Source organism: Barbatula barbatula (genome assembly GCF_947034865.1).
Source record: "Barbatula barbatula genome assembly, chromosome: 17".
NCBI lineage: Eukaryota > Metazoa > Chordata > Actinopteri > Cypriniformes > Nemacheilidae > Barbatula > Barbatula barbatula.
This window is the reverse complement of record NC_136780.1, coordinates 2,635,278-2,659,321: the sequence shown is the minus strand read 5'-3', so window position 1 is coordinate 2,659,321 and position 24,044 is coordinate 2,635,278. Positions and strand designations below refer to the sequence as shown.

Below are 24,044 nucleotides of genomic sequence, written 5' to 3'. Positions count from 1 at the left end.
GAGAGATAGACAGACAGACAACATTGGCATGATCCTTCGTAATAATGTATTGAATTGCTCAATTTATTTACTTAACTTTATTATGTAATGCATTCTTTTTAGTGCACTTAATTATGTAATGCATTCTTTGAAGTGCATTTCAGTACAAACCGTATAAAAACTATGAAACAGTCCATATGATTATCAATAATTGCAATGGTAAACATAAACAAAATACCACGGTATAACCCCTTGTTTATATCATTGGACAACGGTTCTTCTTCTGTCCAATGGGCGCGGAGGGAATCCCAGATCACCAATACCTGCGCGATCTGGCGCGCTCTGCGTTAACACGAACGCGCACATTGGCTTGCCAGCCCCCTCCCACGCGCCGACTGTCCTTTAAATGCTCGCGATGTGCTTTAAATAGCAGGTGCTCGAACCCGTCTCCCTTAGACGCGCATCATCAATATCATCCTCATCACCGCCGCAATGTCCACCGCAAGCGCCGAGACGACCGCGCAGCTGCCCCCGGTGGCGGGTCGGGTGTTCTTTCAGCCCGGTGGCGGCTGCGCCGGGTCCGGTCCGCTGCAGCGAGATGAACCGGTGCCGAAGAAGCAAGGCAAAGTGACCGTGAAGTACGACCGCAAGGAGCTGCGCAAGAGACTCATTCTGGAGGAATGGATTATTGAACAGCTGAGCGAACTGTACGACTGCGAGGTAAGACCTTGTAACCTTGAACACCCGGATACCTCAATTTTGATTACATTTCTAAATATTATTGCTGTGGGAAACAATAGAAATGTGAATGGGTTTCATTGGGAATAGCAGTATATGAACCATCCGTTTACCATTAAAACCACTGCAAAATTCCTTTATGTTGTGTGTTTAGTGTCTTCTTTTCTTATGGTTACACTATCGTGTTCTTTTGGTTACCATCGTCCACATTGGTTTCCATTAAAATCAATACAATTGCTATTATAACCATAAAGTCCATTAGAATTTCTCTGAGGGTTTCTGTTGTTTCTTTATAATAATTTTCATTATACGCTAAATCCTGGATTGTGCCTTTACCTTAAATGTATATATTAAAAAACACAATAGCCATAGCAAAAATATCACACACATCAGTATCAGATATACCATTTCTATATCCAGAGGGTCTTTGTTCAGGCCAGGCACATCGGTCATATTTATAAGATTGCGCTTTTAGTGGTCTGAACCTGGCCTCAGGGTCACCATCATACATCTTTAACCTTAAGGTTGATGAATGGTGGTCTCCTTTGTGTGACCTACATTTGGTTTCCCAAACAGGGCTTGGACACGGGCGCCGCGGTTAGGAACCCTTTTCTATCGATCTTCATTTAAAGATGATGTCTTTTTGCTGTTCCGTGAGGCGTTTTATTGCTCTGGCTCTTTTGTTCTGTATCTATCTGTCTCTCCCAGTATTTCTGTTCTGCAGCTGCGTTCGCGTATTTTCTGCTGATGCTGTGTCGACCCTAGAGAGATGAGAACGAGGAAAAACTTGTGCACTTGTGAAGCGGAATAACATGAGCTTATTAAAACGACTTGGTGGGCTTTCTAAATTCTGAACGAACAGATAATTGATATGTGTGTGACGTTAAAGACGTGTTTGAAATTGAAGTCAATGGAAAAAGAACCATGTTGGTATTGCATGTCGTCTTCCATCTAAGTAAATATGAGCGTACGGTGAATGAACCTTTAACACAGTCTCTCTGGACTTGCGTTTTGCCCAATCAGCCTTTACCACCCGAGCATCACATATGTGCCTGGTGATAGGAATCTGATGGACACCGTAGTCAAAGTCATTCTGTATGATGAAAAGCGAGTGAGAGAGAAGCGAGGATTTGCGTTAGAATAGAAGTGTTTTATACACTTTTTCACATCTAACGTCTAAGGCATTTGATGTTTGAGACACTGACTTTCAGACTCTCAGACATTTGGTTTTTATTTAACACCCAGCTAATTTCTACCCCAATGAAATCATGTGCCCAATCATCTTTTGGAATTGAATATGCTCAATTGAAATACTCTTTACAAATCAAGTTTTATAATCTAGGTTAGTCAGATTAACACCAAGTCTTGTAAACCGATGTTTACCCAGGTGTGTTTTAATGACCTGTCACCATTAGACCAGAAAACAGGAGAAAGTCACACGTAGCCAATAAGTGTTGCTAAATTGGCCCTCATCAAGCTGTTAACAATTTATAGCCGGTTAAAGGAATGTTTCACCCAAAACGTTTGTCATGAATTACTCATCCTCTAGTTGTTCCAAACCGGTTTCAATTTCTTTGTTTCGTTGAAGAACGTTAGCAACTGACATTCTACCAAATATCTTTCTTGATGTTGAACAGAACAAAGAAATTCATACAGATTTGGAACAACTTGAGGGTGAGTAATCCATGACAGAAATTTTATATTTGGGTGAACTATCCCTTTAAGGACTTAAATATAAACTGCAAGGTCCTGTATTGGAGCCAGCTGGGACAATAAACGGCAATATGTGAGATAAATACATTTCACTAATGCAATTAAACATTTAATAAAAATCCTTTTAGTGATGAAGATATTGCATTTTGTCCAGTTGAGTTAGAAAAACCAATGCAGCTCTTAACGTTTTGATTTTCTAAATGCAATTCCGTGGTGTTCTCAGTTTTTAGTCCTTACTAATAAATGTGCTTGACAGCATATTTCCCAGGTTTGTGTGGAAGCAGACAGCTGCTGATTGGATTTGCTAACATCACCATTCTGAGACGGGTTTAATGTGAGGTGAAGTTGAGTTTAAGAACGAGTAGGTCAGACTGGGATTATGTGCTTCTGATAGAGTACAACTACATTCTGCATTTTCCAAACTCAAGTATCAATGTAATATTAATTGTGTATCTCTTAACATGTTATGATTAGCTTTGTTATAAAATTATAGGCTGTGAGTCACTAAACTAAACTCTTACCCCCGCCAATAAACTTTAGCGAAACCACAACGTGGATTAGACAAACTTGTCGGTCATGAAGCAGCAGAGTATTTTACCTAAAAGAAAAAAGATGAGAAGTGTGGAACAAACAAGGATGTTTGGAGGTTAATAGGGAACATCACATGACCAAACCGGAAAGCGGTCTTGTTACATCGGCTCTTTTGGAACATGAAATAACGGCAATATCTATAGTTAATTTTTTCTAGCCCAATCTGCTAATCCATCTTTCTGTGTCCATTTTTAGCATTTTATTCTACAAGACTGTCATTTATTTTTCAAATATCAATCTGCATGTATTGTGTACATAATCTCATATTTTGTATCTAAGTAAAACCGCTCTATAGGCAACAAAAGACCTTAGTTTCTGCATGGGACGTTCTGTGAGCAGAGCATTGTGGGAGGAAACATAAAAAAGTAGAAGAGAAGATAATAGAAAGGAGGAGAAAAATAGGTTAGCAGACAATAAAACAAGTCAATTTAATGGCATCAGACTACAAAGAGATTTTTGGCTTTGTGGAGAATTGAATCAATTTTTGCCTCGAGTAAAACAGCATGTCCCCTAATCCACACACAAATAAACCTTGAAGAGACGTGTGTGTGTTGTATTCTTTATGATGTTATTATATTTGTATATTTTCCTGTGCCAGAGCTCTGATGGATTGTGCCTGAGTTAAACCGGTCTGTCAGGAGTTTATTAGAGTATTGAATGTAAGAGAGGATGTCGAGTTAATGATGGAGACCTCAGAATCAATGATGGTCACAAACGGCTGCAGCAGCTGTTTCCAGAGGATTTGCTCTATTTTGGGTACAGTGCAGTAGTTTGCGAGCATGCAGATTTCCTCTCTCTCTTTCCTTCTGTGTGTGTGGTGAAAGCCGATCGCTGCTATGATGGGATGTAAAAGCTAATTACAATAAACGCTGTCATATAAAGAACACTGCTAGTCTAAAATGCGAGACGTTTTCTTCCGCAAGCAATAGTCTTGTTTTACATGATGTATCCGGGTCATGCTAGGACAAATGTGCTGTTTCTGCTAATGCATATTGAATAAATTGTATCAGCATTCGATTCATGTGACAGTCTTCAGCATCCTGATTAAATGTTGCATCACTAAGATAAAATTTTTTGATGAATGACAAACCACAAAACCATTGCATACCCTACAATTCCGAAATAAGAACAGAGATCTGCCCTTCACATTCTGCCCGCTAGATTTCTGCTAAAAATGCCCCTGTGTGCAGAAGATACCCACAACCCCCTCTCCTCTTCGTCTTCCTGTTCAAACTGGGGGGAGGGGGTCTTCTTTGAGGTTTAACGCTGCAGGGGTCTGCATCTCTATCACAGAAAATGCGTTTCAGTTTGACTGTTTGTATTGATGCTGCATATGTGTTTGCATTGTTTGTCCTTAAGGGTTTCTCGTATCTTAATGCATCCGTTCTAATCCTGACCGTAAATCATCAGTGACACACAGGCTATGCGTGCATATGGTATATTATGAGCACATATGTGCACCGTACAGTACAGTCTGCTGGAGAATGTGAGGTGCACACTGTGGATTGTGTGTGTGGGAGTGTGTTTTTATTGCCGACGGCGTTTTGTGTACACTTTCTAGCAAGACGTTTCTGTCTCTTGACCGATATTCTGACGTGAATCCTAGTGATCTGACCTGTCTGCCATGAGAGAGAGAGCGAGAGACAGACAGACTGAGAGAGACAGATCCGTTTCCTTTGTGTTTGCCGATGAAACGCCAGTCGACTGCACAATGAGTCACGCTGCACAAACGGGTGAAATGAAGGTGACTGGTTAAAGGGTTGAAAGATCTCTGTCAGACACACACACACACACACACACACTGCAGGGCATTTAATTCACAACAGAGGGACATTATTTACCTCCGCAAGCACATTTGCACAGCTGGAACATGAATACTGTGTTAAAATGATAATTGCTTCATGATGAAATTTTGGTTTTATGCAAATTAAATTCACAATGTGAAACCGACAGACAAGCTATATGTAGGCATCATCATTCATGTCTGTTGCTCGAATGATAATTGATGACATCTGCGGGTTTATTTTGGCTCTGTGTGAAATGATAGCGATGCTTACCTTATCAGATACCACCAAAACCCGTCAGACGGTTCAGAATGTAAGCTGTGTATTGTGTAAATAAAAAGAAAAGTCTATAAAAAATTGAGCAATGTTGTATATTAAATTGATTAGCTCTTCATAATTTGTGTATATCATCTACAGTCTTAAATGATCATTTCTGTCTGCGTGCATCAGTGTACAGTAAACGCAGCCATGATGAAGTGGTGTGAGGTCTCTGATAGTCTCTCTGTCGTTATCTTGATGGATGATTGATCAGGGATGTCTTTTCGGTTAGCTTGACTGATCGACTCAACGTATAGCTTTATTGGGTTTAGTATTTTTGGCTGGTTTCGTTTTTAGCCTGTTTTGGGATGCCTGGGGCAACACATTTACTCAAAAGGAGTTATCAGAGTATTCAATCTTTTAGTTGTGAATGTATTAGCATATCTAGACAAGGAAACCAGACTATATTTTAACAAACCGATGTAATTTGTTTCAAAAGTCCAGGCTAATGTCTCCGTAGGAGTCTGTTTGTGTGATATAGTAGATTTAGTGTGCTAATACTTATCATTCTAAAGACAGTTTACAAGGACAGGCATGAATATGTCTGGAATGACATGATATAATTGTTGACCTGACAATTACATCATTAAATGTACATATTTTTTCGTTTGCCAGACACTTTTACCCAAACCCACTTACAACATTTTGTCAATATAAACACTTTGTTTGTTTTTGACAGAATTTGATGAAGAATATTCAAGCTTATACTACTATTCCTTGTTGGCTGATTGATCTTGGCAAGTCAGAGCACCGTTTAATTAGTTTTTGAGATCTCTTCTGAAACTCAAGATTACAAGAATCTCATTTGAGGAAATGTGCTATTTACTCCATCTAACATTAACAACTGAGATATTAAAGATATCTTTATATATTACTCCTACGGGCGCTTGGACACACCCAGCCTGATTGAGACACTCGGCAGGCTTTGATTTCATTATGTTGTGGCTGAAAATCCATCACTGTCAGCAGACCATATTTTCAATAAAATCACAAGAGATCAAAATTCATTATTTTCTGTTTCTTCCTCACTTTATGAAACCGAGTTTTGAGCCACCCACACTTTTAGCACACAATCACACACACACTTATCCTTATTAACTCTGCAGAAAGGTTCTAATCATTTTTGACATGCTTCTCTTTAAGTCTCAATCTCAAAATCCCTTTCTCTCCTGAAAGGAAGTGCTGTTTATTAAACTGATACTTGGTGTTTCTAGGCTTTTGTTATAGTCACACAATATCACACACCTTCACATTCTAGGCATCCTGGCTTGAGTGAGGACATGTTCACTTTAAGACAGTCAAATCTGATCTGCTGTTGGTTGAGAAAGCCTAAAACGGGTGCAGAAGGTCTGCAATGTATATAGTATTAACTGTCCTTAATATTATTATGATGTACTTTATTCTATTATATTGTAGGTTTAGTTGGCCGTGGCAGCTCTGCTGTAACCACCGTGGCTATGTAAGACTGCCTGACCCGTTTAACTAATGCATACAATGTGTGAACTGATCTGGTATAATGCTTTGTGTGTATTGTACCACATCCACAACCCGTCAACGGAATAGACCCTTTCATAATTATGTGCATGGACAATGGGGATGAGCATATTATAATATTTCATTGCTCTAACTCTCATTTATCAAACAAGTCATTCCAAAGCCATTGCTACATGGAAAATACCCCACTTTCTCTTTCACCTTTAAAGAGGGGAGTGTATTTTTAGATCTGTGGCTGTCATCGCAGTGGTACAGTTCTTTGATAAATGACCGTACAGATTAACCTCAATATAACCTTAGAGGTTTTACTGAAGCTAGAAACACAAGTGTCTCGCTTTCTGTAAATCCTGTTATTAAAAAACGAACTGATAAATAATTAAATATTCATCTGCTTTTACATGAATCCATACAGTAAGTAAGGACATCTGCACTGAAGATACAATATAATTGAAGAACAGTTTCGAGGTGGCTCTTTTACAGCTCATGAGACTTTAATCTGAGACATAATTGATAAGTAAAATACATTTTTTATATACGACTGTAAAGCCAAGATGACCTTGGAAAAACTGTGTTCCCATTGAGATCTCTGGTTTGTAATTTATAGATTTGGAAAAATCTGAGCACAATTGACATTGACTATTTGCATATGAAAAATGTGATTACTATAAATATAGTAGTGTAGTATAATTAATATTTATTATAAAATAATCTTTAATGTTTTATTTTGAGACTTCAAAATCTCGCTCTTCTATAGGCACATTCACGGTTTGATGTCCCTCCACAAAATGTGTGTGATCTCTGTTTCTACAGGAAGAAGAAATGCCAGAGGTGGAGATAGACATCGATGACCTGCTGGAGGTCAACAGTGAAGATGAGAGAGCCGTAAAGCTGCAGGTAAACCCTGATGTTTATCAATTATTTTATGATTCTGTAAATGTTTAAGTGTTATCTGACATTTTTATCTGTTTTTTTTTTCAGGGATCGCTGTCGGATTGCTTCAAACCAACTGATGTAAGTTAATATACAGTCAACATATACTGTAGCTATGGTCCATCTGTATATGTCTTGCACACACGTGACTAACCAAATGAGATAATGACATACATTTATTAACCATCCACATAATTTTCAAACAGTCTTACAATTTCAGATATTTTATATATATATTTATATATAATTGGGACTTCATGTCCGTCTGTCTCACTCTCTCCCATTCTCACTTCCCCAGGAGTTTGTGCGTGAGCTGCTCGGTCGGATAAGAGGAATGAGAAAACTCAGCGCTCCTCAGAAGAAAAGCTTTTAAGTGCTTAAAAAATGCCTATGACAATCCAGCTACCTGGACTACATGTCCCACAATCCATCGCTCCGCCTCACAGCATACAACACGCTATGAGGCGCGTCACCCTCACAGACTCCATATCCCATGATGCATACAACAAAATTCAGTGTCAGCCATGTCTATATTTCCCAATAAGGTAATAAATCTTCGAGTTCAAAGTTAATCCACTAGGCAATCTAACACTTAAACTCAGAGAAAACATCTCAGTAGCATGATGTTTATAACCACAACCTCTCTATCGGTCTTATTACATGCTTTGTTTTCAGATACAGTATTACAGTACAGTACGAGGTACTCCCGTGTTTTTGAGACCACAGGAAAAGGCAAAGCTGCTTTCTATATTATTAGTTTTTTTACTACCAGTCACAGTTTGACTTGCATAAAAAAATATGCTATTAACGGCACTAGGGGCCTACATTCATCAAACTTAGTCTACTTGGACTTTTTCGCTAATCTTGCATCAAAAGTAATTTCTTTGACTTTCATTTGCTTTCTTTTCCCCGCACTAAACATGAGCGGAGCATGATGGGATATGTAGTCTTCATTAAGGGCCAGGATGAAATATATGGTGCACATTGTTTGTCATGTTTAGTTATAATTTATCGGTCAGAGTACATATCAGTCATTCATATAACCATCACATTTGTTTTGTTGTACGCGTTGATTCTTTTAAGATTCCTTCAAGAAGAAAACAATATGCGGATAAATTAACTGTACTTTCATAAACTGGATTTATTATTGTTAAAAACAGACTGCATACACAAAAGGCTATGTTCAGAATGGAATACTTGCATACTACCTAGTGCGCAGTATACTGTTAGTGCATATACGTTTTATAATGTTTTAAAGATGCATGCAGAAATGGGTTAAACGCACTGCATTGTGGGATACAGTGTACCATGCAGTCATCTATACTGTTTATTTGACAGAAAATGTGCATACTGTAAAAGTATGCTTGTGTGCTCTTTTAAAAATAGCCTCAAATTAGATTCAAGAAGACACCAAGGGCTGCTTGACGATTTATGGGTCTGTTTTGAACAGATGTACTGTAATGATCATTTGTGATCATGACTCGAATCATTTTTGAAACCGTGTAAAACATTACAATCTGGGCTTTCAATCGCTGTCCTCGGGCTGCCAAAGAATCGAGAACAGTTGAATATAACCTCATTATGAAATGCTAACAGTGAACACATGTATATTCTGTTACAATATTCAGAGCATTTTATCTTGTCATTGGTGTCATACTCGTGGGTCAATTTTGTGTCTAATGGTCTTAATCGAATTACAAGGAATCCAGGAGAAACTACGGTGCTGTTTAAACTATTTTGATCCTCTACAGCGTGGACGGACGATGTGATTCGCAAAAACCGAGACCGGGCCCTAATACTCTTTAAGAGACTTCTGTCTTATTCAATAGGGTGACAGATCTCTTGAAAGTAAAGCAGTGGTCACCATCTGCCCTGATCACAGCTTCTCAGAACTGGTGTGGATTAAGGAGATTGCCTGTCCGTAGGCTTTGACCCTTCTCACGGACGATAACATTCAGGTTTTAGGCTGATCTTTTTATTTATTTATTGTTTATAAAACGTTAGCGACGTGTACAGAAGTTTTATTTATGCATGATAGGAAGGTTTTGGATCGCTTAAGCGATTATTTTTTTTATACATTGAGTAATACTCTTATTCAAATTAAATTCACAACTTTTCATAATTTTTATTGACCGTAAATATGCGTTTTGAGTGTTTTTATCGTTTCTTTTTTTAAATGTATTTAAAGTGTTGTCTTTTGTGCTATCTACTTAAATAATAAAAGTCTTGACTGTTAAAGTATTTTTTTGTGTATTTGTCTCTAATCCACACACACACTTGTAAAAAATATGGTTCTTCAAAGAACATTTGGCTGAATGGTTCTTCTGTGGAATCCAACCTTTTAAGCACCTTTATTTTTACGAGTGTATGGCATGAAATGACAGTTGAAAACCAATTCGCATTCAATTACTGAATGTAATTTTCATCTTTAAAAATGATGAATCCACTTTTCTGCTACAGTTAATGCTCCATGTACATCCTGAGCACAGGCATCTTTTAAAGCGCTTTGTTGTTTTAAGATAATTCTCTGTCCATCTTCCATGTAAGTAATGACACCAGCTTTGGTTTCATGGCCACGGCTACCAAATGTGGCGCTTTGGTTAAATCCAAAACACAAAATCATTGTGATAACCATAGCCCACATATAAATCCATACGGGTAGCTGACAAATAAAACCGTAAATGTGTCCTGTGCTGTGAAAAATAATGAAGATACATCTCTCGTATGCTATTTTACGTTATAAATACAATTTCAATCCTATAAAATAAAACAGTATCACTTTGTTTTCTAACGTCTTGCAATGCACACCATGGGACACATGTAGGGTATATTTGTCAACAACCCATATGTAAACAAAAATGACAATACATCGCAGATATACATTAGAAACGCAAGTATAATATTCTATGGCGCTGCTGTCCCTTTAAATGATATGACCCACTTTCCACAGGCGCGTTCATGGAGGCATAATTGAGACTGCGAGGTGCACGCGCGGAGAATGTTTAATGACAGCCGTTCTCTCACTCTGGCCCGCAGCACAAAACCTGACTGCATTCTCTCTATGTGCAACACAATCCATTCAAATGCCATTTAGCTCAATCAACAATCTAGATTTGAAAGGGTATTAGTGTTTCCTGGAAGTAACTGAGCCATCAGGTATAATTTGAATTTCATAAGAGTTGTTGTCGTCCATTTTAGCATCATTTTAAGAATGTGATATGAGCTGTCAACAGTAGACAGAGGATAGATCATTCCCCTAAAGCACTGGGCACTATACTCATCACTTGTCCTTTTTTTTGCCCACAGACGTCTTCAGTTTTCTCATGTTATCCCCGCTCCATCTTTCATTCCCTCCATGTCTCTCGCTTAATTGTTCTTCATATCTATCATGCCAGGTTTATACGTGCATGTGCCAGAGGAAAGGAAAGATGCTGGTTTAGCATCTGCCACCAGACGTGCAATCGGGAGTTTCTCATGCGAAGAAGATTTAACAACCACATGCAGCGTGATGTCAAATATTCATTCCCCGAAACCTTTACAAAGGAAAGCCTTCATTCATTCATAGGCTCATTCATTCATCAGAACAGCCTAAAAGTTCCATGCATCCTGAGTAAGGCACCTATATATAATGAATGAGCTGCTTTCATTCCTGCGGAGAGATGCAGGCAGTACAGCACACACACAGAGAGAGAGAGAGAGAGAGAGAGAGAGAGAGAGAGAGAGAGAGAGAGAGAGAGACACTCCTTCATTGTGATCAATTTAAAGTGAGAGAAACACTTTCACAAAATGTCAAAGCTCATGCCAGAGTTTCATAGGTCTTCAGAAACAAATGCAAATGTTAGGAGAAGCGACACACACATCGTCTGCATTCAGCTGCACACCCTCAGAAACAAACTACGTACAAATATTCTCATGTTCCCACTGAATTCTCATGTTTCTGCCTAAAATTTACATTTGATATAGATATTTTTATTTTATAAATTTTATTTTAATTCCATTTACTTAGCACCATTGTTTTTATTTTACTCTAATGTTTGTACTTATTGTATATGTCTTCTGTTATATGTTCAATCAATGCTTTGCCAATATTGTAAGAACATGCAATCATGCCAATAAAGTAATTGAGAGAGAAGGAGAGGGAGAGGGAGAGGAGAGGGAGAGGGAGAGGAGAGGGAGAGGAGAGGGAGAGGAGAGGGAGAGGAGAGGGAGAGGAGAGGGAGAGAGAGAGGGAGAGGGAGAGGGAGAGGGAGAGGGAGAGGGAGAGGGAGAGGGAGAGGAGAGGGAGAGGGAGAGGAGAGGGAGAGGGAGAGGAGAGGGAGAGGAGAGGGAGAGCGAGGTGGTAATTTAACAAGTGAGTCTAATATTAAATCTCCAGAACATAAATTGCCCGGAAAGAGCATTGTCAGAGGACCATATCTTTTTACCATTATTTTTTTTGACCATTTCAAGATTCAAGCGATCATATTTCACTGTCGTAGAAATTTCGAGATCACCATAGAATTATGCCAACCAAGATTAATAACCATAACATAATAACCAAAACATGTTTTCCAAATTTTTGACATAAGACATGAATTGATAGTATATGTTGGATTGAGGAAATAAACATTAAAAAAATTTCAGACAATTCTGCTTTTCATTCTAATTCGATGATTTTTTTTCTTTTTGCGATTTCCCTGTCAGTGTTTAATACTGTAGATTTGAGCAGTGAACCATGTCTGTTTATATCAGTTAATATTTAACTGACCAGCGTTGACCCAGATCTGAAACCCTCTGTTACACACACATGCACACTTCTATCACGTGACAGAGCCGTCTACATGTTCACGGTACATAATTGATTTCTTTCACTCCAGTAAACACAGTCTGTGTATCGTCTCTAGAGACATTTAAGTACTGGAATACCTCTACTGTGATGAGAGTCACGACAACAACTGCAGTGCGTGTTCTCTTTCTAACCATCAAGACAGCTTTCACTCCCATCAGCATCATCCTTAGAAAAAGAGCATGGTTTTATATAGTAAAAGTCTATTTTGTTTAAATTGTGGTAGCTAGTAAAACAATGGTACATTTGTGAATACTGTGGTTTTACTAGAACTACGTTAAGGTTACTGTAGGAAAACCATGATCATTTTTGTAAGGACACATATGTGCACATTTTACTGTTGAAGTTACATCAGATGTCTTTCTAGTATTTGTTTTTACTGTTGCATTACACATTTTAGCAGCATATTAGACATTTATGAATAAAGTTTTAATTTACAGAAATCAAATCTGTGGCCTTGCTTTTTTCAACCAATGTCAGTGGGTTCGGTCCGGTTGTACAGTGTTATGATGGGATGGAAAGGCATGAAATGGTTGTAAAGTGGAAGTGTAACGCTGAAATCGGTCTGGTCATAAATTTGTCTGCCTTTCAACCAGGACACGCGTGTTATAATCAGATTGAAATGAGATCTGCGAACCACCACGAGTGATGAGTTCATGGTAAAGATCAAGAAATGGTTCAAAATGATCACAAAGAAAATTGTTTGTTGTAAAGAAGACCATGCGGCTTTAACTCTAGACACCGATGTGATTCACATGGGTCAGATGTGCAACTGTGAAGCAGGTAAACAACTCAACTCGATAAACAACAAAGGACTTAAACATAATGTAAGCCTTTGTGTGGAAGTTCAATTCCAGACAGAGATACCACCATCTGCATGTTTTCATGTCTATGTGGATAATATCGTACAGTGACACAGATGGGTTTTTTCCATGATCAAAACAAATGACCAGAACATCATCTAGTGAGTAGCCACAACATTACCTTTGTATGACCTTCAAATGACCATTAATAATATATCAGAAAATGAATTCATCAAGTGTTGATGTCAGTAATCAGAGAAGTGTTCTATTCTTCATAGGGAAACTGTCTCACTATGATATCCGCAAATACCATATTCATTTTGCACTGTAAGGAGATCTTATGAAAAACATTTTTATCTGCTGTTATGCTTGAGATTATGAACACCGAGTTCGTCAATATGAACTCTTAATTATATGGAGATTTAGAGAGATACAGGGATATAATAATTATTAAATGTCATAGCGTTTGTGCGGTGTCTGGCATATCTTGCATACAAAATCAACAGTTTAAAGCTCCGTCTAAAGAGAAAGAGTAAAGAAAACACTTCTCACATTTATTTATTTCATTAAACTTAATTACTTTTGCAAAATCATTGAAAACCTATTCAATCTGTGAAGTGCATTTTACTTGCTATAAATGTCACATACTCTATATTTTTATAAAGAATCTAAGGTTTGTTAAAGTTCAACACTAGAGCACAATGAGACTTGTTGAATGCCTTCAACAAACACACATATATTCAATGTTTCCCCAAAACCTTCTGTGAACACACATACACTCACAAAAGTTACATTCTCTATTGAAAATAGTCATTATTTGCTTTATCACGTTTATGAATGAGCCTCACAGTGACAAACCCGAGCAAACCTCCCAGTCCTCTTTCATAAAATCGCAGTAAAGAAAATCTGCAAATAAAGTTTTGTTTAATTGTAGAAAGACATAAAGTTCTCTGTTAGGTTTTAGGCATGGGTCAGGTTATAGTATTTATAGGTGTATAAGACAATATAAAGCTCTGGAAAGTCCTCATTTGTACACGCGTGCGTATGTGTTTGTTTAAACATTAACTGCAGCCATAAGACCCTCCCCGTCATTCAAATTTAAGAGTCAAACTCCTCCAGATGACTCACTTTAGTCATGGCGTTGTTTTCCTCTCTCACACCAGTATTCGTGGCGGTTTTGTGCATGATTGTCGGTTTTATCTTCAAGAACTCCCAGAAGAAAGAGGAGCGCAGATCAAAGGAAAAGCGTTCAGACGAGGGGAAGCTGAGACCATGGGTGGACGAGGATCTGCAGGACGATACAGAAATCAACAGTAAAGACAACGGTACTGTTCATTCCCTCTATATACTCACAACTGTAACATATTACAGACATAACCCTCAAAATTGACATACCTCTTCTTACTGTGCATCTATTGTCCAGTCCAGATTAAAATCTGTGTGTGTGTGTGTATACTGTATAAATACATAACAAATAAAATGAATCAAAACAGGTTTTACATCATTATACTGCTTTTAGATTATGCTTTAATAATTCCTAAGTTATTTGTTTTATAATGTTCGAATAAATAAGATTTTATCAAATTACAGTATATTAAAAACATATTGACACCGCCCCAAACACTTGGAAAATCGTACATTTAACAAAAGCATACATCATAAAGATACATCAGGATTTAAAGAAACGCAAAACAACAGAACAAAATGAACTGCTGAGTCTCAGGTGGCTTGAAAACCATTACATTCTTCTGCAATTCCGAAAATCTGGTTTATTTTATGCAGTTTATTGCACAAAAGCTATCTAGCTTCAAGTCAGAACAGGAGTTTTAAGTTTGCTCTTTAGAAAACCAAATTCAACACTTTTGTTATTCTGTAAAGATGACTTTGATACTCAAGAATGTAGTGATGCAGAACTCTTGAAGAGAAGATCTGCTTTTCAAAGTCAAGGTTAAAGGTTGCTGTGGCAATGTACAACAAAGTTCTCCCAAAAGAAAGTATGTTGCAACGTCTGTGTATTCCAGGCCAGTTTCAGCAAAGCTCCATGGGCTGGCATTGTGACAACAACCATTTTTTATTAGAGGAGACTCACGTCATACATTCTTCACTTTTAAAATGCTTTGTTGATGTCGGACTAAAAAATTGTTGTTTTGTTGAATTACTGAGTTTATATCTGTGAGCAGAGGATGACAATGAATTGCTCGAGACTGAAGATGATGAGAATCTACTTCATATCCCGTACACCCCACACCAATACTCTGCTTCTGAAATGCTTGAACGCTCCGAGAAGTTTTACTCTCTAATGAATCTCAGACGCTCCGTCCGGTTCATCAGTCCTGAGCCGGTGCCCAGAGAAGTCATCAATAATGTCATAAGTACTGCAGGTATAATGCAAATGGAGTCAACATTACTTTGATACAAACACTGACTTTCTAATGATCTGGAAGACGGTTTTCTTATTGAATTGCCTTTAATAAACACCCCCACTTACCTCATTTCCATGAATCATTCAGTACATGCATTTGTGTGGATGTGTGTGTGTGTGTAGGCACTGCTCCCAGTGGCGCTCACACTGAGCCCTGGACGTTTGTAGTGGTGTCTGATGCAGATGTCAAACACAAGATCAGAGAGATTGTTGAGGAAGAAGAGGAGATCAACTACAAACAGAGGATGGGAGACAAGTGGGTCCATGACCTGAAGAGACTTAGGTTAGCTAAATGTGTGCATCTCCAATACTGCTGTGATGCTGACGCCCCCTGGTGCTTATTGTCATTGTCGCATCTCGGCCCCTTGGTCTTATTAATAAAATACGTTTCACATAAATGTACGAATGTTTATGAATAATCAAAATTGACATTCAATTATTAAAAATGTACTTAGTTTCAACAATGATGACACCATTGATTAACCTTGTGAATGATTCTATCATAGGACTTACTGGGTGAAGGAGTATTTGGACATCGCTCCATATCTGATTCTAATATTTAAGCAGATCTATGGAGTCCATCCCAATGGCAAGAAGAAAACTCACTATTACAATGAAATCAGTGTGTCTATTGCATGTGGCATCCTATTGGCTGCTCTGCAGGTAAGTGTCTTTTAAGTCATACAGTACATCACTACCATTGTTATCTGTATTGTTTACTCGTTTATACTGTGTTGGATGTTAGAATGTTGGACTGGTCACGGTGACAACAACTCCACTAAACTGCGGCCCCCAGCTCAGGGACCTCCTCCAACGACCAGCCAATGAGAAGCTTTTAATGTTGCTGCCTGTTGGCTATCCCGCATCTGACGCTACTGTGCCGGACCTCAAACGCAAGGATATTAATGATATCATGGTCGATGTATAGATGTTTTTGAATGGAAAATGTTGTAATTGAAATGAATGTTTGAAACTTCACAAATAGGATCATGATAAATTTTAACACTATGTGCATGGTAGTTTTAAGTATTATTTACAGAATTTTGTAGGGCATGTATTGATTTTCTAGGAGATGGCACACTGCATCTTCCTTACGTCCATTTGACGTCTGTATTTACATCGGCAAGACATAGTTGCTCATGTGCAATACGCCTCGGAGATCTGCAAAAGATCTGGACAGCTGGAAAACATCTGCTGTGTAAAAACATCTGCTAAACATCTTAGAAAGAGCAGTTTTACAAAAATTCCAAACATCTTATAGATGTCGATGTGACGTCTGACAGCTGACGTTTCCGAGACGTATTGCAGCTGAGCAGACTGTGTCTGCAGATGTGAGTGCAGACATCAAATAGACATAAGGCCATCAGGCTTTTCGATCTCGACTATGAAATCATTAAATGAACAATATTTTATTTATATTTTCTATATACTTATACACATACATTAACACACAAGAGAACAAGTTTGCGTGGAATTAAATGGGCTTCATAATCTTTCCCTAATGTTGTGAATGAATGCACTCTTCCCAGAACTGATCTTATTCTACTGTAACATTATGCTTATGGTTTCCTTTAAATATCTACATTTAAAGAACGCATCTTGCATGCGTGTTAATACCATCACATCCTATTAATATTCAATTCAATTTTATTTATATAGCGCTTTTCACACTTTGCATTGTTCCAAAGCAGCTTTACAGGGGAAAAAAGAAAAAGAAAAAAAACCCAAAAAAGGGTAAAACACGCTACATGGTGTTTTATATAATAAATTTAATTATTCTAGTAAATAATATCTAACGTCAGCATCTCCTGGTGGTTTATTTGGCATATTTAATATCTAATAATAGCTTATATTAATTTATTATAAATCGTTTTGCCAACGGAGCGCTACGACTTTTATCTTGAATTTCCGCTTTTAATTTGAAAGTGCGTTTTTAGGTAACCTTCTAAAAGCTTGACGTACAGACGTTGACCCAGTACCGGAAGTTCTCTCTCTGTTGACAGATAGTTGACTTTCTGTCGATTATCAAACTTATTAATATAAGCCCTTACGTTAAAACCCCTATTTGTTATTAAATATGTAATACATCGCAACAGTTTATATAAGATTCCTTCTATGCATCGCGGTCTTTAATACCGGCTGTGAATCTGACAGTGGTTTTGGTGACTCGCACTATCTTCGCTAACGACTAAAGAGTCCAGAGATGTCGTGCACGCTGGATAAGGTGTTGGGCGACGCGCGCACGCTGTTGGACCGGCTGAAGGAACACGACACGGCCGCGGAGACGCTGATCGAGCAGTCGAGCGGTCTCAACCAGAAGATCCACAACATGAAGGTGGTGGGAAACTCTCTCCCTGACAAGGCATGATATCAGATCTTATACTCACACCCTTAACATGGCCCACATGACCTCTAAGAGTATGCAGAGGGGATTTGTGCTAGTGCACTTGCAATATGAACCATCACTGGTTTATAATTAATGGTTCTGATATAACCTGCTGAACCAGAGGATGTGGGTTCAAACCTCAGATAGGTGGATACGGAGTTGTCACCATGATGCCCTCGTTCAAACCGCCAGGGTTGAATCCTTACATTCACGTTTTCAACACTTTGAACAACTTTCAGTGTATTCAATCTTTAAAAATTTGATCAGAATGTGTGGAATGGTACCCATGACCTTTGCGTCGGCCATTGACTTACAGAGACATCAATAGAACTACTAACTGAATAACCTAAAGTGCATTCATGTTTTTGCTGCGTTTAGTACATCGAGGAAGGCATGCAGTATCAGGAGATGTCTAGATATAAACCCCATGTTCTTCTGAACCAAGAAAACACCCAAATCAAAGATCTCCAGCAGGAGAACCGAGGCAAGACTTATTTTCTGTCATTCTGAACAGTAGAAGTCATTCTAAACTGCAGTGAGGTCAATATTTACATCAAATCCCTCTACACAGAACTATGGCTCTCACTGGAGGAACATCAGTACACTCTGGAGTTAATCATGGGCCGATACCGGAAACAGATGCTTCAGATGATGATGGAGAAGAAGGAGCTGGACACCAAACCTGTGCTCAGCCTTCACCAGCAGCATGCTAAGGTTGAAACTTGATTTAAATAACATCAAAAATATAATGTTTGTAAAAATGGAACAGATTGCTTGGCCAAATTGTTGGTAGGTGACTTGCTTTTTTTCATGTATGTTGGATATATAACATCATCCAAATAAAACATTTGGCAATTTCTTTTAAAGCTTTACTTTTTTTCAGGAGGTTCAAAGCCAGCTGGAACGAATCTTTGAAATGGGTCAAGTTATGCGTCAAGCTGTACAGATGGATGACCAACACTATTGCTCTGTTAAAGAGAGGCTGGCACAGCTTGAAGTAATGCATTTATTTATCTGACCGTTGCCCGAATTAGTGATGCGGTTCTTAAACAGTTGACGATTTCTATTTTATATGAATTGTGTTTAATCTGTTAAACTGTGTTTGTTTTTACTTTTGACAGATTGAAAACAAGGAGCTTAAGGGTCTCTTGTCGATTAGTAACACTTCTGTGAGACCACGTAGAGATGAAAAACCCCACTGAGACTGCAAACCCAATACCCAGAGAAACAGAGACTGGAGTCCTAATAGAAGAAATTTGACTTATTTTATATGTCTCCAGTTGAATGTGGTTTGTATATTTCTTGTGTGTGTGTGTGTTCTGAATCTGTTTCCAACATTGGTTTAGCTGCCTGTTGCCCAGAGGTGTACTGTTTAATGTTTATTGTGGATATTTAAGTTTGTTCAGGAAAGATATTCCACTACTTGAATGTGGCTTTTAGACAATTGATATCAGGCAAATGTGCATTACAGGTAGCTGCTGCCTCGATTTCTGTCCACAGTTACTTTAATTTTACAATTAAATGATTTTAATTTGACATTTCGATTTTTATCTCATGGTGATTTGTAGTCTTTAGCAGATTTGTAGATAGTTTTGGTGACAAAATAACTATGTTTTGGATAGAGCATCTTTTATGTACAGTATAGATATGTTCTCTGTATATACGAAAATACTGTTGACAAACTTACTTTCAGTATAGTACGAAAGTGAAATTCTTTAGCAGTATTTTATCTTTAAAGAATGTGATGTGGTTATCTTGTATGTCCTGTGACAGATAACATGCCTGCAGTCCGGTGACCAGAATACTCTTATGGTCCCCTCTCTTAATGTTCGCCAGTCGTGTTATTGTAAACTGTTGTCATTTCATCTCAGGAAATCAATCACGTGCATCACATTTGTTGTTTTTTATGAATAAATATGTAAAGAAAATATCAATATTAAAGCAGAGTTTAAATTGCATTATAGGTTGACAATATTACGACTACACAAAATCAAGGTTTTTTAGCGCATAATTGGTAGTCATGAAATTATGTTAGTGCCTTTATAAGTATTACTACATAATATATAAATGTTTTTTTATCTTTTTGTTTAAATAATGCAGAAATGGTTGGTATTTTAACTTCCAAACATTTTACAGTAAATTACATTCACTTATTAGACACTTTTATCTTAGAAACTGAGGAGCGCGCATCAGTCTTTTCATATGAATAAAAGTACTAATGTGAGTTTAATAGTTTAAATGATATTTGTATTGGTTAAAAGGGTCTCTACTGGCAATACCAACATAAATCTATTATCCCAGTGGAACAAACACAGACATAAAGGATCAAATAGTAAACAGCTGATGGGTCATGATGGCATTCGTATTTCCGCCCGTACACCAGGTGGCGCTGTCATCAATTCTACGTGCTATTCCACTGCCGGTGAAGAACTGTATGACAGCAGCACACTACAGCCTTCAGAGCAAAGTCATTCGCACGATTGTTGCGGTCTTCTGTCTTAAACATCATGTCTGAGAAAGTGCTCGGCCAGAAATGGGATCGCTGTCTCGCAGACTGCGCTGTTAAATTCGGTAAAATCTTTTTCATTCGCTGACATTAATCTATGTAGGGCGCTCAGGTCACGCATGACGCGCACACTGACTGTGTCTCAAAACACAGTGCGCTAACTAACTAAACAACATCAGCGGCACACTAAAGATCGCAGAATACGTGCTGTGTTGTTTGGTACTATTATAACACCGTTATTTTTAACACTTACTGTATTCAAGATCAAGTTTATTTGTCATGCACAAGATGTCGGTGACTAGTACACACGCGCACAAAAACATTACCAAGCAAACATATTACTATTGTGTTTGCAATAAATGATGGATTAATTCTATTTTGTGATGTAATGTTTTTATTTTCTCCTGTAGGCACTGGACTGGGTGTGGGGATAGTGTTGTCAGTTGTGTTTTTCAAGCGTAAGTATTTCACACATTTACGTGTGTGTGTGTGTGTGTGTGTGTGTTAGTGACAGCATTATATCGCAGTGACATTTTGTACATCAGTGGTTCTCAGACTTTTCAAGTATCTCCCATGAAATCAGACGTTTCAAGTGCCACCTACTCAACTCTTTAGAAGTCCAAATTCAACAGTATTATTTTGTGTCATTGTTGGTTAGTCTAACAAATATATAAATACAAGTTGACAATCTCTTCGCCCATAGTGACTCACCTGCTTCAGGCTTGAACTGATGCACTTTGGAAATAAGTAGCGCTGTTTTTTTTTGTTGTGTCCATGCTCAAGAAGTTTAATCTCTTTGGGCTCGTTCTTCAAAGTCACATGTTTTGTGGTCCAAAGTGGTCGCAGATGTGGCTTCATGATTGGCCTGTGACATCACAGTACCCCGAGAGCGATTCGAAACCATACTCGCGGTACTTTGATCCGTTTGCCCAGCATAAATCAAACGCCTAAATTATCACAAGAATATTTCTTAATATATATGATATTATATATAAGTGTGTACATTTATGATACATCAATTGAGTTTTATACCCATTAATTGTCAATATTCAACAATTAATTTGTCAAATCAGGGACGAATACAATTATGGATTTTATTTTATACTCATTTATCTTCACCTTCAAATAACACCAATCCTTATCTTAACACAAACGTGTTTTCTTTTCTTAACATTTGACGTTTGCTAATCTTTTTTGTACAGTAATTATCATATATCAAATATCTATTATATCTTATGACAAACTGCCTATAATGTTTTAAATTGGAGAGTATTTGTATGATCAAAATAATATTCAAAACTATTAATGCAAATGATGACCAGCATCTACAATTATACACTTTTCACATAAATCTATGCTAATGAGCTGTTTTTCCACTTTTCCTGCAGGTCGGACTTTACCCATCACTTTCTGCACAGGACTTGGTCTTGGCATGGCATATTCCAACTGCCAGAATGACTTAAGATCACATTATGTGCTGCACAGTAACATTGCTAAGGTTTGTAGAAACCCAAGACATAAAGTCTTGTTTTTACACACTGTTAGGGTCCTTTTGCCTGTCTGTTAATTCGTATCTATAAATGTTTGTTAAATATCTTAGATATTGCTGTTCTCTCTCTTTCAGGAGCAGTAGCATCACACCGGGATTCTTTCGCCTGCTTTGCTATGATTCTCATTCTAAGACTGGCTGGTTTCTATATAATATCCATGTTCTTCATCAAGTGTTATTTAATAAAATGTTAAAAGAGTTTTGAAAATAAACAATTATTTGAATGATTTGTTATAACATTATAGTGCAAACGATGACTCCACATATTCCCTTCTTTATTGTGAAACAAGCGTTCCGTAAGCTGTTGAAGCGTGCATGTTCATTACAACTTCAATGATGGCAGCCCACGCCGTCATCTGGCTTTTGATCTAAAAGCCAAACTAGCGCACTTGCTTTTTGTTTCAAACTCAAAAACTCAAAGCTCGCAATGTTGGCATGGTGACCATTTTCCCCAGTGAAGTACAAGCATGTTTTTTTTACTCGGGTGTCCTTTGCTATAATTGCACTCATTTTTGTACTGTTGCTGTTAAAAGGTAAAAGCGAGAATGTTGGCCAAACATTTTAAAATGTTACATTCATGACTGGATATGGGAATTAAAATGTTCCTTTAGTAAGGATTCAACAGAAGGTTGCTAGCATTGTGGCTTTAACGCAGATGACCGTGCGAACATAAATGTATCATTTATTGCTTCTATTAAAGATTTACACAATTATATAGTCGTCTTGAAATTGAATTTTATTAATATATCGTTTTACACAATGTGCATTGTTCCAAAGCAGCTTTACAGGGGGAAATAGAAACCGTAAAACACAAAAAAAGGTAAAACACAGTACATGGTGTTAATATAAAAGTTTATTTAGCATATTTGCATTAAGTGAATGCTTTGCTGAAAAGATGTTTCTTTAATCTAGATTTAAATTGGGCGAGTGTGTCTGATCCTCGAATAGCGTCGGGAAGGCAACATATGAGAAAGCTCGACCCCCTTTGGTGGATTTAGTTATTCTAGGTGTTACAAAACGTCCAGAGTTTTGAGATCTTAGATAGCGTGATGGGTTGTAGTGTGATAGAAGCTCTGTTAGGTAGGTGATAGGGGCTTTAAGAAATAAACAAAGCAACACAAAACCTTTTTTCGTAATGTTCTCTACGTGTAATGAGTTCCAAAACAGCATGGATATTATTTACCAAGTTATAGAATTTCGGTTCCACCTTCTTTTACTCTCCATGTACCTATAGTGTACTAGCCTTAGAAAGTACTTGGTAGTATAATGTGTAAGTTTCGGGGGTTAGTGCCTAGTTATTATATTTACTGTATTGCGTATACAATATGTACATGGGAAACAGAACTGTAAAATAAAGTGCTATCACAATTACTATAAAAAAGGATGACAAGACAGGTATGCATTTACAGCGGCAGGCTATTGAGGCTGTAAAATGACTGGGAAAAAAACAGACAGAACTGCATGTACAAAAGGGCTTTGAAGGTTGACCTTAGGATGAAAAATTTTAAATTGTGCTTCCTACACACAAAATAGAAAAAAAGAATGAAGGTGACACACATAATTACATTTCTCCATTCAGTCTAGCAATTACAAGTCAACATATTTTACATATGGCCTCAGAAATTAACATAAGCCCTTCGGTTTGATGTTAATTGGCTTCTTTAATGACCTCCGAATAATGATTGGCTGTGAATGTGCATAAAGTTGCACTAAGAGCGCAATCCTCAGACACGCTTAATGCCTGGTTGCTGAGCGAGGATATGGCAGGCACCCTGAAGTGGACGATACAGGGATTAGGAGGACGCGGAGAACAGCCAAGACACCAATACGGTTACCTCTAGCCTAGTGCACTCGTGCGCTCACTTTCACTCAATGACAGCCACACAATTACCGCAATCAAAAAAGCACAGCTCATCAAAATGCATGGAAGGCAAACAGAAATCCACCTCAATGGACCCAGATAAGTTTGGTTTTAATTCCCTCGTCTAAAAATATCTTTACATAGC

General features: G+C 37.8%; 4 protein-coding genes across 4 annotated transcripts; all 4 read left to right on the top strand.

Annotated features, from left to right (window-relative positions):
• Nucleotides 1-372: 372 nt before the first annotated feature.
• Nucleotides 373-9,787, top strand: ppp1r14c (protein phosphatase 1, regulatory (inhibitor) subunit 14C). Its single transcript, XM_079478104.1, has 4 exons — nucleotides 373-699; nucleotides 7,428-7,511; nucleotides 7,596-7,628; nucleotides 7,846-9,787. The coding sequence occupies exons 1-4, from the start codon at nucleotides 472-474 to the stop codon at nucleotides 7,918-7,920; spliced, it is 420 nt and encodes a 139-aa protein (XP_079334230.1). The 5' UTR covers nucleotides 373-471; the 3' UTR covers nucleotides 7,921-9,787.
• A 4,489-nt stretch (nucleotides 9,788-14,276) lies between these two features.
• iyd (iodotyrosine deiodinase) lies at nucleotides 14,277-17,397 on the top strand. Its single transcript, XM_079478102.1, has 5 exons — nucleotides 14,277-14,500; nucleotides 15,356-15,556; nucleotides 15,721-15,880; nucleotides 16,104-16,260; nucleotides 16,343-17,397. The coding sequence occupies exons 1-5, from the start codon at nucleotides 14,311-14,313 to the stop codon at nucleotides 16,523-16,525; spliced, it is 891 nt and encodes a 296-aa protein (XP_079334228.1). The 5' UTR covers nucleotides 14,277-14,310; the 3' UTR covers nucleotides 16,526-17,397.
• Nucleotides 17,398-17,552: 155 nt separating this feature from the next.
• sike1 (suppressor of IKBKE 1) lies at nucleotides 17,553-19,384 on the top strand. Its single transcript, XM_079478103.1, is given in 6 exon segments — nucleotides 17,553-17,959; nucleotides 18,362-18,467; nucleotides 18,555-18,697; nucleotides 18,867-18,980; nucleotides 19,105-19,157; nucleotides 19,159-19,384. Coding segments are annotated over 6 exon segments (660 nt in total). The 5' UTR covers nucleotides 17,553-17,800; the 3' UTR covers nucleotides 19,244-19,384.
• A 944-nt stretch (nucleotides 19,385-20,328) lies between these two features.
• Nucleotides 20,329-22,750, top strand: micos10 (mitochondrial contact site and cristae organizing system subunit 10). Its single transcript, XM_079478105.1, has 4 exons — nucleotides 20,329-20,554; nucleotides 20,900-20,947; nucleotides 21,878-21,987; nucleotides 22,114-22,750. The coding sequence occupies exons 1-4, from the start codon at nucleotides 20,491-20,493 to the stop codon at nucleotides 22,120-22,122; spliced, it is 231 nt and encodes a 76-aa protein (XP_079334231.1). The 5' UTR covers nucleotides 20,329-20,490; the 3' UTR covers nucleotides 22,123-22,750.
• Nucleotides 22,751-24,044: the final 1,294 nt, after the last annotated feature.

Excerpts from the sequence above, each read along its gene's own strand:
- ppp1r14c (XM_079478104.1), top strand. The coding sequence starts at position 472 with ATGTCCACCGCAAGCGCCGAGACGACCGCGCAGCTGCCCCCGGTGGCG. Across the intron at positions 700-7,427 it reads GCGAACTGTACGACTGCGAG|GAAGAAGAAATGCCAGAGGT; the intron begins GTAAGACCTTGT and ends CTGTTTCTACAG. Across the intron at positions 7,512-7,595 it reads AGAGAGCCGTAAAGCTGCAG|GGATCGCTGTCGGATTGCTT; the intron begins GTAAACCCTGAT and ends TTTTTTTTTCAG.
- micos10 (XM_079478105.1), top strand. The coding sequence starts at position 20,491 with ATGTCTGAGAAAGTGCTCGGCCAGAAATGGGATCGCTGTCTCGCAGAC. Across the intron at positions 20,555-20,899 it reads AGACTGCGCTGTTAAATTCG|GCACTGGACTGGGTGTGGGG; the intron begins GTAAAATCTTTT and ends TTTCTCCTGTAG. Across the intron at positions 20,948-21,877 it reads GTCAGTTGTGTTTTTCAAGC|GTCGGACTTTACCCATCACT; the intron begins GTAAGTATTTCA and ends CTTTTCCTGCAG.
- iyd (XM_079478102.1), top strand. The coding sequence starts at position 14,311 with ATGGCGTTGTTTTCCTCTCTCACACCAGTATTCGTGGCGGTTTTGTGC. Across the intron at positions 14,501-15,355 it reads AATCAACAGTAAAGACAACG|AGGATGACAATGAATTGCTC; the intron begins GTACTGTTCATT and ends ATCTGTGAGCAG. Across the intron at positions 16,261-16,342 it reads TCCTATTGGCTGCTCTGCAG|AATGTTGGACTGGTCACGGT; the intron begins GTAAGTGTCTTT and ends GTTGGATGTTAG.